Below are 17,997 nucleotides of genomic sequence, written 5' to 3' on the forward strand. Positions count from 1 at the left end.
TGGAATGCCGGCTCAAGCAACCTGAGCCAGAATCAGTATGAATGACCGCCAGCCATAGCATTGGCAGACCGACAGCAGTGAAAATCCCGACAAGGGTTTTTGGCAAGTAGAACTAACCCTACCCACCCCCTAACCATAACCCTCCCATAAGGGTGCATAACTCTAACCTCCCCCCCTAGTGCCTAAACCTAACCCCCCCGTCCCTGCAGCCTAAACCTAAGTCTCCCGGGGGGGGGTGCCTAACCCTAACCCCCACTTCCCCTAGCCTAACCCTCCCTCGGGATTTTGACACCCATCATTAGTACCCTGCCGGGATTTGACAGTCAGAAAGCCGGTGGTCAGCATTTCGACCGTCGGCTTCCTGACTGCATCAGTCTGAGCCTAACCCTTGGCAGTATCAGGGGTCACACAACAGGGAGCCAGAGCTTCCTGCTGACACCACAGATGAGAACAGGCCCCTGATGCAGCACAGGTTGCAGATACACTGGGCCATTGCAGCAGCGGTTACGCCCATGCCTGTAGGTGATAATTCGACCTGTCCCGTACTACTACTAAACTGAATTCAGATATTGTAAGGTAAATCATAAGCATTTAGCAAATACTAAAAATTATGGTGTTTTACCCACCCTGACAGCAAAGAAAGCACATAATAGGTGTTTCATTTACCTCCCCATGCACTGGCTCCTGCAGGAGCAGCGGGAGCAGACTGACCAGTTGAGGTGAAGTCTGGCTGCAGATCCAGGAGATCACTGGATAATTTAGTTGAACTGCATAAGAAAAAAAAAAAAACAGAAAAAAAAGGAGTTAGGATGAAAAGGAAAAAAATAAATAAAATTTTATAGTCCATTAGTGACAACATTTCTACCTGTCTAACGGCTACAATGTGAGGGAGCAGTGAGCGGTCCGCAGGAAAGGAAGAAGAATGTAAGCAGCCACAGAAGGAAAGGGGTGGGCAACACAGAGAGGGCCAGAGCGGTGCTTACCAGTTGACACTGCAGCAGAGTGGGGGCGGAAGAGCAGGCAGCCAGAACAGAGCGAGAACGGGGTGGATAAGAGGGTAGACACTAAGGTGACCCGGCATAGTTTTACTAGTACACAATTAACAGAGGTCATATAGATAGACAAGACTGATGCAGCACTAAGTACATGTAATGAAGCAGCAGGTGTCAATTTTTTTTTATTTAAAGGCTTTGTTTTTAAGATGATCATTCCATACATAAATTAGTAAAAAAAAAAAAAAAAAAAAAAAAAAACAAACAAGCAGAACCAGGACATAGATAATGGATGGGAAGACTCACCATATGGCAGATGCAGCACTTGCAGTTGTAAAAAGGTCAATAGGAGGAGCGGTGTCTACACTTTTTGATGGGGTAGTGTTTGGAGATGTAACTGTAGTAGCAGGGGAAGACTGAGAAACACAAAAGCACATTTTACATAACTGTAGAAAGACGGTTCTTCCACGCAAGGAATTGTTGCAATTTGCGTCCCTTTGGAGTGATACAGAATCTATAAAATGGCTTCCAATAATCTACTACCATGTCTGTTATAAGCAACTACCGCTTGTACCATAGGTGACATGACACAAAACACTAGTGAGCTAGAGATTAAGCACAAATGGGTTAAAGATTGTAAAATCTGCCCCTGTGGACTTCTATTGAAACAAATTGAACATTGTGAGAAATTGGACATGTTTAATGACTTTGTGGCTCACACCTATCAATCCTAAGTGTGACTAGAATATTACTTCACCCACTTTCTGAAGATATCCACAGCAATTTTTACATTTTGATAGAAAAGATTACAAAGCACGAGAGCTATATTTAACACATACAGTCAGGTGCATAAATATTGGGACATTGACAGAATTCTCATATTTTGGCCTCTATTCACCACCACAATGGCTTTGAAATGAAACAAACAAGATGTGCTTTAACTGCAGACTTTCAGATTTAATTTGACGGTAATTACATCCAACTCAGGTGAACGGTGTAGAAATTACAACGCTTTCAATATGTGCCTCCCACTTTTTAAGGGGCCAAAAGTAATGGGACAAACTAAACAATCCTAAATCTAACTTTCACTTTTTAATACTTTCTTGCAAATCCTTTGCAGGCAATTACAGCCTGAAGTCTGGAATGCATAGACATCACCAGACGCTGGATTTCATCCCTGGTGATGCTCTGCCAGGCCTCTACTGCAAATGTCTTCAGTTCCTGCTTGTTCTTGGGGCATTTTCCCTTCAGTTTTGTCTTCATCAAGTGAAATGCATGCTCAATCGGATTCAGGTCAGGGGATTGACTTGGCCATTGCATAACATTCCACTTTTTAGCCTTAAACTCTTTGGTTGCTTTTTGCAGTATGCTTCGGGTCATTGTCCATCTGCACTGTGAAGCGCCGTCCAATGAGTTCTGAAGCATTTGACTGAATATGAGCATATAATATTGCCCAGAACACTTCAGAATTCATTCTGCTGCTTTTGTCAGCAGTCACATCATCAATAAATACAAGGGAACCAGTTCCATTGGCAGCCATACATGCCCACGCCATGACACTACCACCACCATGCTTCACTGATGAGGTGGTATGTTTTGGATCATGAGCAGTTCCTTTCCTTCTCCATACTCTTCTCTTCCCATCACTCTGGTACAAGTTGATCTTTGTCTCATCTGTCCATAGGATGTTGTTCCAGAAACTGTAATGGCTTTTTTAGATGTTGTTTGGCAAACTCTAATCTGGTCTTCCTGTTTTTGATGCTCACCAATGGTTTACATCTTGTGGTGAACCCTCTATATTCACTCTTGTGAAGTCTTCTCTTGATTGTTTACTTTGACACATATACACCTACCTCCTGGAGAGTGTTCTTGATTTGGCCAACTATTGTGAAGTGGTTTTTCTTCACCAGGGAAATAATTCTTCTGTCAAACACCACAGTTGTTTTCCGTGGTCTTCCGGGTCTTTGGTGTTGCTGAGCTCCCCGATGTGTTCTTTCTTTTTAAGAATGTTCCAAACAGTTGATTTGACCACACCTAATGTTTTTGCTATCTCTCTGATGGGTTTGTTTTGATTTTTCAGCCTAATGATGGCTTGCTTCATTGATAGTGACAGCTCTTTGGATCTCATATTGAGAGTCAACAGCAACTGATTCCAAATGCAAATGTCACACTTAGAATCAACTCCAGACCTTTTACCTACTTAATTGATAATGAAATAATGAGGGAATAGCCCACACCTGTCCATGAAATAGCTTTTGAGTTGATAGTCCCATTACTTTTGGCACCTTAAAAAGTGGGAGGCAAAAATAGAAACCGTTGTAATTCCTACACCGTTCACCTGATTTGGATGTAATTACCCTCAAATTAAATCTGAAAGTCTGCAGTTAAAGCACATCTTGTTTGTTTCATTTCAAAGCCATTGTGGTGGTGAATAGAGGACAAAATATGAAAATTCTGTCAATGTCCCAATATTTATGCACCTGACTGTACAATGTAACTAAAATTCCTCAAAAAATTATTTTGGTTAATTTTCAGTGTACAGACTTTAAAATACATATTTTAGAAGCAATTAATGTTAATACCAGATGAAAAATGTATGCTCACAAAATGCATTGACCTGCGTTATAGTACAGGTTTTAAAATGGTGCAGAGTAATGGAGCTGGACTGTCAAGGAGAGCTTGGGTCTCCAGAGAGATAGTCACCAGCCATTAGTAGTTTGATTCCAACTAGGGCACTAATTATGTAGAGATGGTCATTAATCTAACAAGTATTGTGATTGTACATATCCCGCCACAATGCTTGTTAAATAGGGCTCAATCCTATACTTCACCCCGGATGTGAACCCCTTAGTGTTAGTGACAGAGACCTAAAGACAGAGAGAAGCCGTGACGAGGCCTAGCAGCTTCCCATGTATTTGCAAATGCATGCAACTAATATCTCTGAATTTCTATTACCATATAGTCTTCATAAATTGTTGCAAGCACAAGTCAGTGTGCAGAGGAACAATAGGGGGTTAACCCCCCCTCCTTTTCTACTTGAAACCTATCATCTGTTTTTGACGAGCATAGAGTTTTACACTATTTCAATAAATATGCTCCTGGGTAAATAAGTTCTTTCAATTCAAAGCACACAACAAAAATGCTAAAAAGTGTCTGGTCATAAATCAGGTCATTAGACTAAGTACTTAAACACATATGGAGATCCTTCTTATATGTATATTTTGTTTTAAGTGCAAAATAAAAAGATAAAAAATAAACGTCCCGATAAGTATTCAGACTGAATGCATTATTAATACTCATTTAAAAACACTAAGGGGTATATTTACTAAAAGATGATTTTAATCAATTTAAAAATATAGATTAAAAAAATAACTAAAAACTATTAAAAATCGATCAACATTGATGTTGTGTTTCTGGGGCTAAATCATACACTATCTAACAGACAATTTTTGATTTGGGTTTTTAAGTATTTAGAAATGCGTGATTTAGCCCCAGAAACATAACATCGATTTTGATAGATTTAAATCGATCAAAATTGACCTTTGGTAAATATACCCCTAAGTGTAAGCCACACAACATAAGTATCATTTACCTTGCCCAGTGGAGAGTCAGAGCTGAAATCACAAAGAACGTTCAGTTAACAATAATTTTTTATAATGTACGTTAAACATCAGATCAGTACTACACGTATAGTATATGCAGAATCTATGGTGTAGTGATAGAGGCAGCAACTGATATACCTATTAGCAACCTATAAGTGGGTGCAAGTAAAAGCACGGGGAGCATTTTCTACAGATGTGGCAGAAAAGGCACGAGGGGCAGATTTCCCAGACAAGAATGGGAAATGGGTCACAACTACTACCACCTTGTACTTGGAAAAAGGCCATATAATGAATTGACATACATTTCATAATAAGACTGGAATGAGAAAACTTGTCTATTAATATATAAATATCTACAAGTGTAAAACGTGCTTGAAATTACTTCTTTAATTTCTACGTTTAATAAACAGAACATTACTAGCCAGATTTACCAGAGTGATTTACCTATTTAGGCCCCATTAACACCACTAGCCAGAGTGGTGTTAATGGGGGCCTAAATAGGTCGGCACTTTCCCACCAAAGCACCTTAAGATATTTTTGACATGTTCAATCTCTATATTTAGACTTGAAAAATAATTTCAGTAAAAAAATATCAGAGTTATGGTAGACTTACCTAGATAACTCCTTTTCTTCGAGGTCCATAGGGTCCCACAGCGATATGGTTGGAGACCAGGTACCAAAGAGTTAAACCTTCAGCTCCCAGGATACCTCGGGTCCTCCTCCATATCTACCCCGCCCCTAGCCATAGGACTTCAGTTTAACAAACCTCAAGGCAGGAGAAGGAAGAGCAATCATACATCAGTAACACACTTACACAAGATGAGGGAATCTGTGACCAAAAGAAAAATAATTACCCCTGAAGCCAGGTGTGTTAGGGTGGGTGCCCTGTGGACCTCGAAGAAAAGGAGTTATCTAGGCAAGTCTAATAGAACACTGATTTTCTTCTTTGGGGTCCATAGGGATCCACAGGGATACCATAAGGATTTACCAAAGCAGTTCCCCTAGGAGAACTAGTCGCCCAAAGGAAGCACCCTGAGGAGGTAAAAGTGTCAAAGGCATAGAATCTAAGAAAAGTGTGGACAGAAAACCATGTAGCTGTCTTGCACAGTTCAGCAGAGGCACCACAACTAAATGCCCACGATGGCCCTACAGACCAAGTAGAATGTGCTGTCACCGTGCATGGAACAGGGAGATCAGCCTGTGTGTAGCCCCGAGAGATAGTCATGCGTAGCCATCTTGCCAGAGTCTGCTTATTAGCTGGCCTTCCTAGTCTGTGAAAACCATATAACACAAAAAGCATCTAATTTCCTAACAGAGTTTGTACGCTCGACATAGATAAGGAGAGCACAAACTACATCCAGGGAGGCTTCACCTTCAGGAAGATCTGGAGCCTGAAAAGCTGGAACAACAATTTCTTCATTCACATGAAAATGGGACACTACCTTAGCAAGGTAACCCTCCCTTGTACGAATATCCTGGTGAAAAATAAAAAATGTGGGGCGACAAGACAGCACTGCCAAATCAGAGATTTTGTGAGCAGAAGAGATGGCAAGACGAAAAAGTGTCTTCGCTGTCAACCACTTCAAATCTAGAGGTTCAAATGGGTAAGCCTGCAGCCCCTTAAGAACCAAAGACAAATCCCACGGTGCTACCAGTGGAACAAAAGGAGGCTGAACTTGCAGAACTCCTTGAAAAAAAATTCTAACATCTGGTAATGAGGAAATCTTCATTTGGAACCAGACTGACAGTGCAGAAACCTGCACTCTCAAAATAGCCAGGTGGAGACCACGTTCTAAACCTGCCTGGAGAAAACACAGTATCCTGGAAAACCTAAATACTTCCAGTGGGAACACCATTGACCTAAAAAAATGCCAAATTCTGTAATAGATGCCGACAGAGGCAGGCTTCTGTGCCCTAAGCATTGTTTGAATTACAGAACTGGAAAAACCTTTTGCTTTTCGGATGGAAGATTCAAGAGCCACGCCGTCAAAGCCAAACGAAAAAGTCCGGATGCCGGCAGGGACCCTGTGTTAGCAGACCCTGCCATAGAGGAAGAGGATATGGACTGTCTATTGACAGATTCTGTAGGTCAGTGAACCAATGACATCTGGGCCATGCCGGAGCCACTAGTATTACTGTTTCTTCTTGAATTCCCTGTGAACTCTTGGGAGGAGGGAGATCGGAGGAAAGAGATAAGCAAGCTTGAAGTCCCATCTTACTGCCAGTGCATCCACAAAGGCTGCTCATGGGTCTTTGGACCTGGACCCGTACCTGGGGACCTTGTGGTTGTGACGTGATGCCATGAGATCTCTCTGGTAGACCCCATTTGTTTACCAGGAGCTGAAACACTCACGGATGGAGAGACCACTCTCCGGCGTGTATGTCCTGGTGGCTTAAGAAGTCTGCTTGACCGGAAGATAATGTCCTGCCCAAATCAGACCCCTTGTCACTTCTTTCATGGCTGCGTAACTTCTTGTGCCTCCCTGATGATTGAGGTAGGCCACTGTTGTCGCACTGTTGGACTGGATCTGAACTGACTTGCCGTGGATCAGGTCCCGTGCCATGACAAGTGCTTTGTATACTGCTCGCAGTTCCAGAGTGTTTATTGGCAGATGACTTTCCTGATTTGTCCATCTTCCTTGAAAGGTGTGTTGACCGGTCACTGCTCGCCATGGCGTCTGTGGTGAGAAGCATCCATTTGGAATCCAGAATGGGAGCCCTTTGTTCAGGTGATCCTTTCTCAGCCAGAGTGACGAACCTCTGGAGCAAGAAGGATCCTCTGGGACCTTATTAGATAATACTGTCCGTTCCACTTGGAGAGAATCACATTTTTTTTTCCATACACCTTTAAAACACCCCAAATACTGTGGTCCCAAAGTGGCTGTATACGTACAGCAGCCGAGCCGCACGCTGACACAGTGGATGCTCTCTGGATCACGTAAGCCTTCAAACTAAATAATTAGAAGGACACAGGTTATATAACCATTTTTACATGCATGTTCCTTCCTGGGGCATTATCTTCTTTTTGTGTGATATAGAAGTACAATGCCAATTGCGATAAACGCTTGAATTATTAACTTCTACACCGAACTATACGTATTCAATTGTTTCACTTATTTTTTCTGGACATTACAAACATTTAAACCAATTCTATCTCAGGAGAATTTTTTTTTTTTTTTTCAAACAAAGAAATATCAACTTTGTGGTTCTCATCACATTCAGCTGGACATCACATCCTGACTCTGTTCTATAATAGCACTATCAGTCCCTGATGTGGTTATATTATCCTATACGCATATTTTTTCATACCACTAAGAATCTTAGTGGTTGAAACTTTTACAGTAATATTGTTTTTAGGTTTGATACATTACTAAGCATTTTGCAACATTGTTTTTAATTGTATATTGGTATAATCACCGCTATTTTCAGCATATTTTGATCTATTAGACATATCACGCTGTTATGCATCCAGTATATTTTTAGTAATCATACATGGTTTTATTCTGTATTGTTTATAACATATGATCTATATAGTTTAATATTTTTTCCTTTTTTTGTTTATTTGTTATATATTGCAATAAAAGTATTTATTTTTTGACTAGCGCCTATATATCCTTTGTCTTTTCGCTTTCTAATCTATGGGAATCCAGCAAATTTCCCATCTATATAAAGGCTGCTGTCATATGGGTGGTATTACCATAGATTGATATTGTTTAAGGTCTAGATACTCTTTTTAGGTTAGCGCCCCTACGTATTAGTTTTCTCTTGGTTGGTTTATAGTCAGTTGAAGATGGTTTTGTAAAACAACCGGAGTCTGTGCCAATATCAGAAGGTCATCCAGATATGGATGAGATAGGCCGTCATGACTGCCATTATTTTGGTAAATACCCAGGGAAAGTGAGGGCTTACCCCTGAGAGACCACTTCTCTGACCCAGGCATCTGTTTGACACCAACAATCCGCAAACTGAAAAAGTCGGCCTCCCACCCTGGGATCCTCCAGGAGGAGGCCCGTCCCATCAGGCAGAGGGTTTGTCGTCCGGCTTAGAAGCTGGACGTGTGGCGGGGCCAGACCTCTTAGTTTGTCGCCTTGATATTCTGTGAAAACTAGACATCTTAGAGGAAGGCTGTTCCCTTGCTTGTCCCTGAGAACAGAAGGACCGAAGAGAGATCTGCCTAAACTTTATAGTCGCCATAGATGGCAGACCTGCTGACTTTGAAGCCGCCAGAGTAGCTATTATTTTATACAACTCTACTCCAAAAAGTACTTTTCCATAGAAAGGTAAAACTTCCAGCACCTTCTTTGATCCTGCATCAGCTATCCAAGATCTTAACCAAAGGGCCCTGCGTGCAACTATTGAAGCTGCTGATGCTTTAGAAGCTAAAATTCCAGTATCTACAGCAGCTTCTCCCAGATAAGAAGTGGATTCCCGTATATGGGAGATATACATCAGCTGCTCTCTGGTAGCATTTGGTGAAGAATGGATGTGAGCATTAGTAAATTCTTTAACAGCTTTGGCTACCCAGGCTCCAGCCATAGCTGGATGAGTAACAGCTCCAGATGATAAAAATATTGTTTTAAGACATGCTTCAATCTTTTTATCCGTGGAATCCTTCAGGGAAGATGCTGACGGAATATGCAATGTAGCATTTCTGATCAAATGCGTCACATGAGCATCCACAGTAAGAGGTATCTCCCGCTTAGTACATACAGAAGCCAGGGAAAGGATACAAACGCTGTTATTCTCTTAATCGCATCCATAAGCTCAGTGAGCTGTTCAGATAGAGGAAACTCGTTTTGAGCACCTTCCGGTGGTGATTAAACACTGGAGCCTTCTTACTATGGAGCTGGTCCATCATCCTGAATATCTACATTGATTTAACCACATTCACCAAAGATGGAACATCCACTGTGGTTGAATGATCCTCCTCCCCCATGCTAGACCCTGGAGAGGAACCTTGTGTATCATCGGATTCCTCTGATGATGCGTCTGAATCCATATGTTGAGCAGATTGATAAAAAGATAACTTGCGCTTAGGCGCCTTAGGAACTACCGGTCTGCTATCAAATTTAGATGGTGCCATACTCTGAATAGAATGGGCATAAACATCCTTCCAGGAAGGGTCCATAGGAGGTGCAAACATCGCATGCCGTGTACACCCCATCCAAGGAGGCATAGTGCGAGCAGCCATACGATCCACAAACTGCTTTATTACCTGGGACAAAGAGGATACCCAAGAAGGTTCTTGTCCAGGCCTTCCTGCTTGTTACATGTTCAGTAAAAGCAATAATTGCAATGTTATGCGACAGGCTTCACAAAATCTAAACGAATGTGAAGTACTCAGAGAAAAACCTCCACCCCAAGAGGATGGAGAGAAAAACAATGATAGTTATAATTGACAGACAGAAATAAAAGACAGCAGCTAGCAAACAGTCACATACAATGCATTTGTAATAATATTACATATGACTCTAAAATCAACTACACAAAGGAATGGTAGGATATAGAGCACTAAATACCTTAACCAAGGAAGACTGACCCAAACCCTCCTGAGACCAACACGCACTGAGCATGGACCGTGTACATCTCATACACACAGGGAGGGTAGGCAGAGAAACCCAGACACGCAAAAACCTTTAGCAGGGGGAGGAGCACCTAAGCTGCGTTAACCAGCCGGGTATGCTGGCCTCGTGGCAGCAGAAACGCCACCGGTGGTGTAGTGAGGACGCAGACAATCCCAGGCCTTGATACCAGAAGCAAGGACTACCGCGTGCGATTCCCCGTAAGTGAGGAATCGCCTTACCTGACCTCTCAGTGCGTCCGGTTGCAGCATTGCGGCTAGCAAGCTTAGCCGCGACCCACCGAAATCACCAGCCCAGAAACTGGTGTTGCGGCCCGGCAGAGATAGATGGAGTTGCAGTATATGCGTCTTAATTCAGGAGCTTAGTACTGCCAACCCATAAACATAAAATAAAGCATATAATAAAACATATAATAAAAGCTTAGGACTGCCAGAGCTGTCCCATTACAAAGGTGCGTCTTGTTCCTGCCGCACCAAATGAATAACTGAAGTCCTATGGCTAGGGGCGGGGTATAAATGGAGGAGGACCTGAGGCATCCTGGGAGCTGAAGCTTTAACTGTTTGGTGCCTGGTCTCCAAACAGAATATCCCCATGGTATGCCTTTGGATCCCGAAGAAGGTCTGTTGCTTCTATCCTTATTAACATATTAGACAATGCCTTGGAATATACAGCAATAGCAATCAGGTTTTTGAATTAAGTAGTGTAGAATGACATTCAATAGAGGGCTTGATTCACTACCGTTCGCAACTGCAATTACACATGCAAATTGACCCAATGTTGCGTTCTGCGTATGCATTGCACGAACTAGCCACTTCGTAAAAGAACTGCGATCGCAGCGGCTATGCAGACTCATCAGAGTGATTGACAGGAAGTGCAGTTTGTGGGTGGTGCCTGGGTTGGTTGGCGAAATGCAGGCGTGCCAGTGTATTTGAATGCAGTTGCAGGAAGTGGGCATAAATTAGCAACTACGATGACCTACGCAGCCTGAGGTCTCATAGCGTGCGTGGTTGTTAGCAATTCATGAGTAAGGTCAGGGCTTGTGCAAGTTCGCGGGAGGCTGCGCTGGTACTCGATTGTACAGATGGTTTTGCAGTCTTGCTAACATTACGGATGTGTGTAAGGTAAAGTGGGCGTCCCTGTGTAGTGCTGCAAGGACATTGCGATCGCAATGAATTAGCATACTATCGCAGTTGAACTGAATGCATAATCGCTATTGCATTCATAGTTGCGATCCGTAGTGAATCAAGCCCAGAGTTAAGGTTTATCATAAATATCATATGATGAAAACTAGTTTAATACATAAGGGTCTGTACATGTTCATACGAGTGCCTCGGAGTTCTTTTTCCTAAATGCCATATATTTTTACCATTTACGCTTAATTGTGTTTTTTTTTTTAAATAAATAGGCATATCCACAAAATGCTTTTTTATTTGCCTTTGCGAATGTGTCTATCACAGAGTAAAAAGGGGTATTAAGCTTTTATGAATATGTCTAATATACACACACACACCAATCATATATATTTACTTTTCTTTTCCCCAGGAGTTCATGAAGTTTTAAGAAACATTCCATGTATTACAGCCAACACTTAAGGTCTTATAAATATCATCCAAGTGTTATTAACATTTGAATCACCTTTATTACTTTCAACATACACAACAAGGTTACAAGAGCAGGACAACTCAAGGCTATGTAAAGTACTGTATACTAAAGCACAAAGGAATGAGGAATTCTGAGAAACTTACAAGATAACTTGAATTAGAGGATCATTTAAAAAATATATATTACAGTTACTTAAATGACAAACCTATTGAAAAACAAACGAAACACAAAAAATATGCTCTTACCCTTCACTGAATGATCCAGAAACATGAATTGTAGAGAAAAAAAAAACAACAAAACACAAAAAAAAACAGTATATCCATTAATTCCTATAAAATATACAGTACACACTACAATTGATGATCAAACATGTTACTAATGGAAAATGAAGTACAATGTTTATAATACATACATGGGACTATTCGTTATGTTTTTCAGACGTACAATCAGTGGCGTAGCCAAAACTGTGCGTGCCCCACAGCAACATTTTTGGGCCCTTTCCCAATGCTTCTAGAGAGACCAACTGCCCTAGTTCATTTTATGTCCCATAGTAGTGCCCTAGTTCATTTTAAGCCCTATAAGGAGTTCCCTAGTTCACAACACACTGCCACAGTTCACAATATGCCACATTGTAGTGCTGCCAGTACACATTATGCCACAAGGTTGTGAACAAGGAGAAGCCTGCTATCCACAGTGCTGGGCCTACTGACTAGATCAGCTGTGTCTGAGTGTGAAATAGTAGTGTGGGAGATGGATCATATCAGTGAGGAGCTTTACTAAAAGAGAGAGACAGATCACCACTGATGAATCCCCCTTTTCAGGCCCAGGCAATGGGCTGGAACAACATTTTTAGTAGGCAATTTTGGTGACTATGGTGAACACTGATCATTTTTGTGTATTTAAAAAACACTAAGGTTTATTTACAAAGGCCAACGAAAAAATTCCAAATTGTGGTATTTGGGCAGCCTTGTTACTGGATATATTATATTATATATATATATATATATATATATATATATATATTTATATCCCATGGCGAAACAGCAGAACAAAACAAGCCCCATTGTAGCTGAAAAGCAGCTATTGTTTATTATCCTGCTTTTCTAACCTTCCCAGGCAATTGCTTCCTGGATAACAAATACTGTAGCTGTACATTAAACACAATTAATGATCATAGATATTTAAGTGAATTTCTGTTACGGGCAAAACTAAACAATTAAAGTTCCTTAATGATCATTTGGGCATAACGCATGATAATGTTAACTGTATGATCCCAATGAGTGGGATTACACTGCAAGATGTATGTGTGGATAGTTTTATACACACAATGAAAGCATACAGGATTAGAAGAGTAAAATACAGTGGTGTCATATGCTTATAAAAATGATCGCTTTTCCAGTAAAAAAAAGTGTGAACACTCACAGAACTAAGAATTCTATTAAAGAACGTTCCTTATTACTGATGGCAATATTTTGCTTAGTATCACAGTGATACTGCTGTTTGCTAAATGCGTAGCAAAGCTCCTAACCCCTGAACTAGTGCTTAAGGTGTTATGGCTCGATATGGCTACAGGCTGAAAGTCAAAGAAGAAGCTTTCCTGCCATATTACATGGGATCGCTTAAGCTCTGTAAAAGCTTCTTGCAAATTTTGAGTGTACTCACCCCAGTTTGGTAGGGGGGGGGAAGAGAAGTTCCTTTTCACTTCAATAGGTCAGCATGACGGCAACTGGGTGCTACCAACACCAGATCTTTCTAGTGTTTAAAGCGTCCATCTTATAATAAAATCGGCCCTGCACTGATCAGTGGCATACACTATATTTCTCAGAGGCGCTATTTAACAGGCTGCACATTATAGATTGCAGCTGTAAGTACATTACCCTCCTGGATGTATGTCAAGACATGCATTTCTTTCCATTGAAAATATCAATACATTCTCCTGATAGCAGCTATAGGAGTGGCTGCTAACCAACAGTAAAGACTACTTACAAAATTAAGTTGGCAAACACAATGTTAATGTATCCGACAATTTCTACCATAAAGCATCCATAATAAAACAATTACTTAGTATATAAAAGAGGTTTAGCCACAAAGTTACGGAAAGAAGTAAAACTACAGGATGAGACATCAAATATTTGTGTAGCTCAGTAACTCATTATTAGTATATTATAAATATTAGCCACTTTCATTTATATTTTCTAGTTTTGTTTGCTAGCATTAAATTGCCAGTCTTAAGTTTTTAGCTACATTTTAGCTTTGCGTTGCTTTCCAATGTTCTAATTCATGGACACAAACCTGCTGCCTTTCTTCCCTTCCAGTGTATTTAAATGTTGTTCCAAGGTTTCCATAAGGCTACTTGGCGCCTATGAAATAAATATGAACATAATCTATCAATCATTTAAAAAAATAAATAAAATAGGTTATAGACATTTCATTCCAAGTGCAATTTCATGGTTAGATTTTGCATGTGCTATATATCAAAAGGCACCTCAAAGGTTTGATTCATAGAGGCCACACGGAGAAGTGTGAAATAGAGAAGAAAAGGGCCCAAAGAAAAAAGTTTTGGCATGCAAAGAGAGGACAATAACAAGAGCACAGTGCTAAATATAATGATATACTGCGATATATCATTACTGTAAACACCACAGATACGTGGTAATGTTCAGCAATTATCTTCTTTCTTAAATTAAATGGTAGATTATATTTAATCCATATTGCTCTGATAAAGTAATCGCAACAAATCTAAAATAATCGTTTTAAATAAAAAAAATTAAATGAACATAAAAAACAAAATCACGTTTAGTCCCATGTGGATTCCAATTTTCTGACTTGAAAAAAATTATAATACCCTGATATAGTTTCTGTGGTCTATAAAACATGTAGATTTTAACTAAAAGCATTGACCATTCGTAAAAGAACACAGTATATAAAAACAGACAACCTCATAATTTAGGTCAGTGCAACATCAATCTTCAATCTAAAGCCAAACAAAGCTGTAAAATCATTTGGTCATCAGTAATAGGGTTTTCTATCTGTATTATATATTCTCTTGTGCCATCTTGCTATCGATTTGGATTAGGAAAAGCTGGTATTTGTGATTATACAAGGGAAGCCAGTATTTGCTGGGACTTACAAGCCACCAAAAAGAAGTATATTATATAGAATGTTTCTACTGGGTAACAATAGCTATGCTTTTACATGTCAAAACGACAACTTAAAACTTTGGGTATGTTACTTTGACTTCTGGCAATAAAAATAACCACAAACTCACAACTTGGTCTATAAAAGAGAAGCACAATGCAATTTCTGAAATGATTAATGATTTTACTATTCAAACATTCAAGTTTTACCATTAATTTGAAAAGATTAATGAAAATGCAGATTCATAATCTTTCTTTGCAATAGATTTTAGGAAGGTTATGGGGGGAGCTGAAAGTAAAGAATTGAAGCTTAACACAAGTTGCTAAATTACCGGCTCATCGACGATACCATCCTTAAAGAAAAAGAAACATAATTAACATTGCAGCTCTGCTGGAACGACTAGACGGTCTAGTGTAAATAACTAGTATAACTCAGTGGGGTAAAGGTGGCTCACGATACAGATGCGTCCACATCATATTCTCTAACGCTGGGTGACTAGAACTCTAATTGCTGCTACTATATGATTTGGTGTATCACATGTGTGCTAGCATAGGAAAGTGCTTGTGATTGGCTGGGAGCGAAGGAGAGTCCCTGAATCTTGGGTTGGCCGTTATGGGGTTTAAATATTTCTTCCCCCACTTAGACTATGACATTTAGAAATCTTTTTTTCTTAGCATTAATAAAGTTGTGAATGATAGTTTTGGGAGTCATTCAATTCACCTTTATTTAGCCTATTTATTTATAACAGGCTGGGGTCTTAGGGCTGGCAGCATTCCTTTCCCTCTACATATAGGTGGCACCAGCCCTATTCTGACCACCCTGGGGTGACGTTTACTATAGATCGTCAAGCTCAGGGAACGACTATCAAAGTGGACAATGCTGCCAGTTTACTTTTTTTTTTGTGCAGTACAAGGTACAGCATTTGTGGTCTAACTTGAGGTAACGGTCAATGACTTGCAGTTCTCCACTATGCAGTGATGTGTGTTTTAGTGACGGACAGAGGCCTCTGCTTGGCCTCCAAGCAGCAACAGCCATTTACTGTAAATGCGGGTCACACTGATATCATACTTGTAATGATTCGACAGAAAACCGTACAACTAGCAATGGCATTACAAGTAAGACTTATAAATAGTTTGGTATTTAGCGTTAACATCACATGAAGAAATATTACTTTAGTGGCAGCAAAATCACCCAGGACTAAAAGACTATATGGTGTGTGAATCTGTATAGCTTTGTTCCGGTGATGCAGGTCTGATTCAACCCATGGAAACCACCTGTGGGAGTTAGAAGTTATACCAGCATTTGTGCGCGTTTCCCTCCAGTTTCTCTGGTTACCTACCATGGTCCAACGACAGAAATGTACTTTAAGAAGCTTCTGACTAAATTTAGAATTATATAGATAATTTAACAGATTGTCCTCTTGAGCAAAACTAAAATCAGTTAGAATAGTCCTTTGTGATTAAATTATTTCCAAATTAGTACTTCGGAAGATCGGGGATAGAAAAGTCAATGAATGGAGTAAATTTACCACACAATGTAAGTTTACAAATAATACAATCATGGATTGAAAATGACTAATGAGAATTACTCACCTGTGTAAGGTCAGGAATATCTCCTTTGTCAATACCGACTTGCTATAATACAAAAAATGTGCATATTGCCATGTGCAATTATACTGTGAAATACCATAAAAACTGAAACTAGTACAATATCTAAAGCAGAAAAAAAAAAAATATTTTAGACCAATTGCTTGCTAAAACACAACCCATTATAACGGTTTGGTTTTGACTAGTTTTTGTTCTACCAAATTAAATTTATCATCTCATTGGCTATAAAACACGTGAGAGCCAATTAGAAAATAGATGCCTTTTTTGAGATCCAAACCATGAGAAAAAAACCGAACTGCTCATCTCTAATTTTAACACATTCATTAAGAGCTAGCAATATCTAAATTACAAAAGGAAACAGACCCAGACCAAGTGGAATTTCTGTAGAATTTAACCATAAACTATAGAATATAAAATATTTCTTACCCATACTCCAAGTAAAATCAAAGAAAACAATCCCCCTAAAAACTGACCCACCTGCACACTAATGCTGGCCATACATCTACACGACCAGCATAAGATCAGATTCATCATACAGTTTCCCTATGACTCCCCGGAGCTCCCTGGCAGTCCCAGCAGCATGTTTGTTGTTTTTCTTAGCACGCGATCTGTCGTATGATCGATCCTATGTCTCACAGGCTCTTAAGGGAAACAGTCATTGAAATGACTTGAATTGCTGCACGATTGATCGCATGAACAAAATAAACGGCACGATCTGCACACGATACGATGGATATGCTGGACATCTGATCATAAGATCTGGTTATAGGAACTGCGGGAGGGCACATCAGATCGTATCTTACTAAAATAATACACGATTTTCACAAGATCCATCTTATGACTCATCGAAAATCAGGCAATCGGGCCGAAATCGTGCAGGTGTATGGCCAGCTTAAGAACAAACTCCACAAAGCTAGCTAAAGCCATGATTGCAGGTATTTACAAGGCAGCTTACCTCTGCGACTTTCATAAACTCAGAGACTCTGGTCATTCTGGTCAGGAATCGCTTATAGATTTCTAGTGCATCTTTGCATTGACCTTTCTTCATTTCAAAAAATTTCTCTGGTTAAAAAAACCCAACATATTTATATACATTTTCAATGAAACTACTAACCGCACATTAAGTCTTCAAATGATCAGATATGGTGCTACAGTATCTCATGCTATAGAGTCATTTTTATTTAGAATGTCATTTAACCCTTTAGCAGTGTTTGTCATTTGACATTTGTACGCGTCACGTTCCACCATCAATAATCACTGATTTTTTTGCAGTAAGCATACAAATACCCTTTTTTCAGAAAACCTATATAGAGACCAAAGGAGGCCACCAATTGTGCTCATGCAAGGATATTTTAGCAGGGCACAGCTCCCTGCCCGATTTTTAAAGGGCAAAATGTACCCTGCCCTTTTAGCGGCACCCTGCTAAAACAGCCTGGCCACTGGTGTTCTGCTGCTACGTGAATAGATGAGATGC

At 40.1% G+C, this 17,997-nt stretch overlaps 1 protein-coding gene across 1 annotated transcript in view; it reads right to left on the minus strand.

Moving 5' to 3' along the window:
• Positions 1-17,997, minus strand: part of SNAP91 (synaptosome associated protein 91) — a 148,436-nt gene that overhangs the window by 45,076 nt on the left and 85,363 nt on the right. Inside the window, exons 8-14 of the mRNA XM_088471880.1 lie at positions 17,479-17,585; positions 16,509-16,550; positions 14,071-14,138; positions 12,024-12,029; positions 4,585-4,606; positions 1,299-1,408; positions 667-767 (exon numbers count right to left, since the gene is read on the minus strand). Coding sequence (XP_088328006.1) covers positions 667-767; positions 1,299-1,408; positions 4,585-4,606; positions 12,024-12,029; positions 14,071-14,138; positions 16,509-16,550; positions 17,479-17,585 — 456 coding nt within the window. The remainder of the gene's footprint in view (positions 1-666; positions 768-1,298; positions 1,409-4,584; positions 4,607-12,023; positions 12,030-14,070; positions 14,139-16,508; positions 16,551-17,478; positions 17,586-17,997) is intronic.

Source organism: Taudactylus pleione, unplaced genomic scaffold (assembly GCF_031769625.1).
Source record: "Taudactylus pleione unplaced genomic scaffold, aTauple2 ptg000015l, whole genome shotgun sequence".
Lineage (NCBI taxonomy): Eukaryota > Metazoa > Chordata > Amphibia > Anura > Myobatrachidae > Taudactylus > Taudactylus pleione.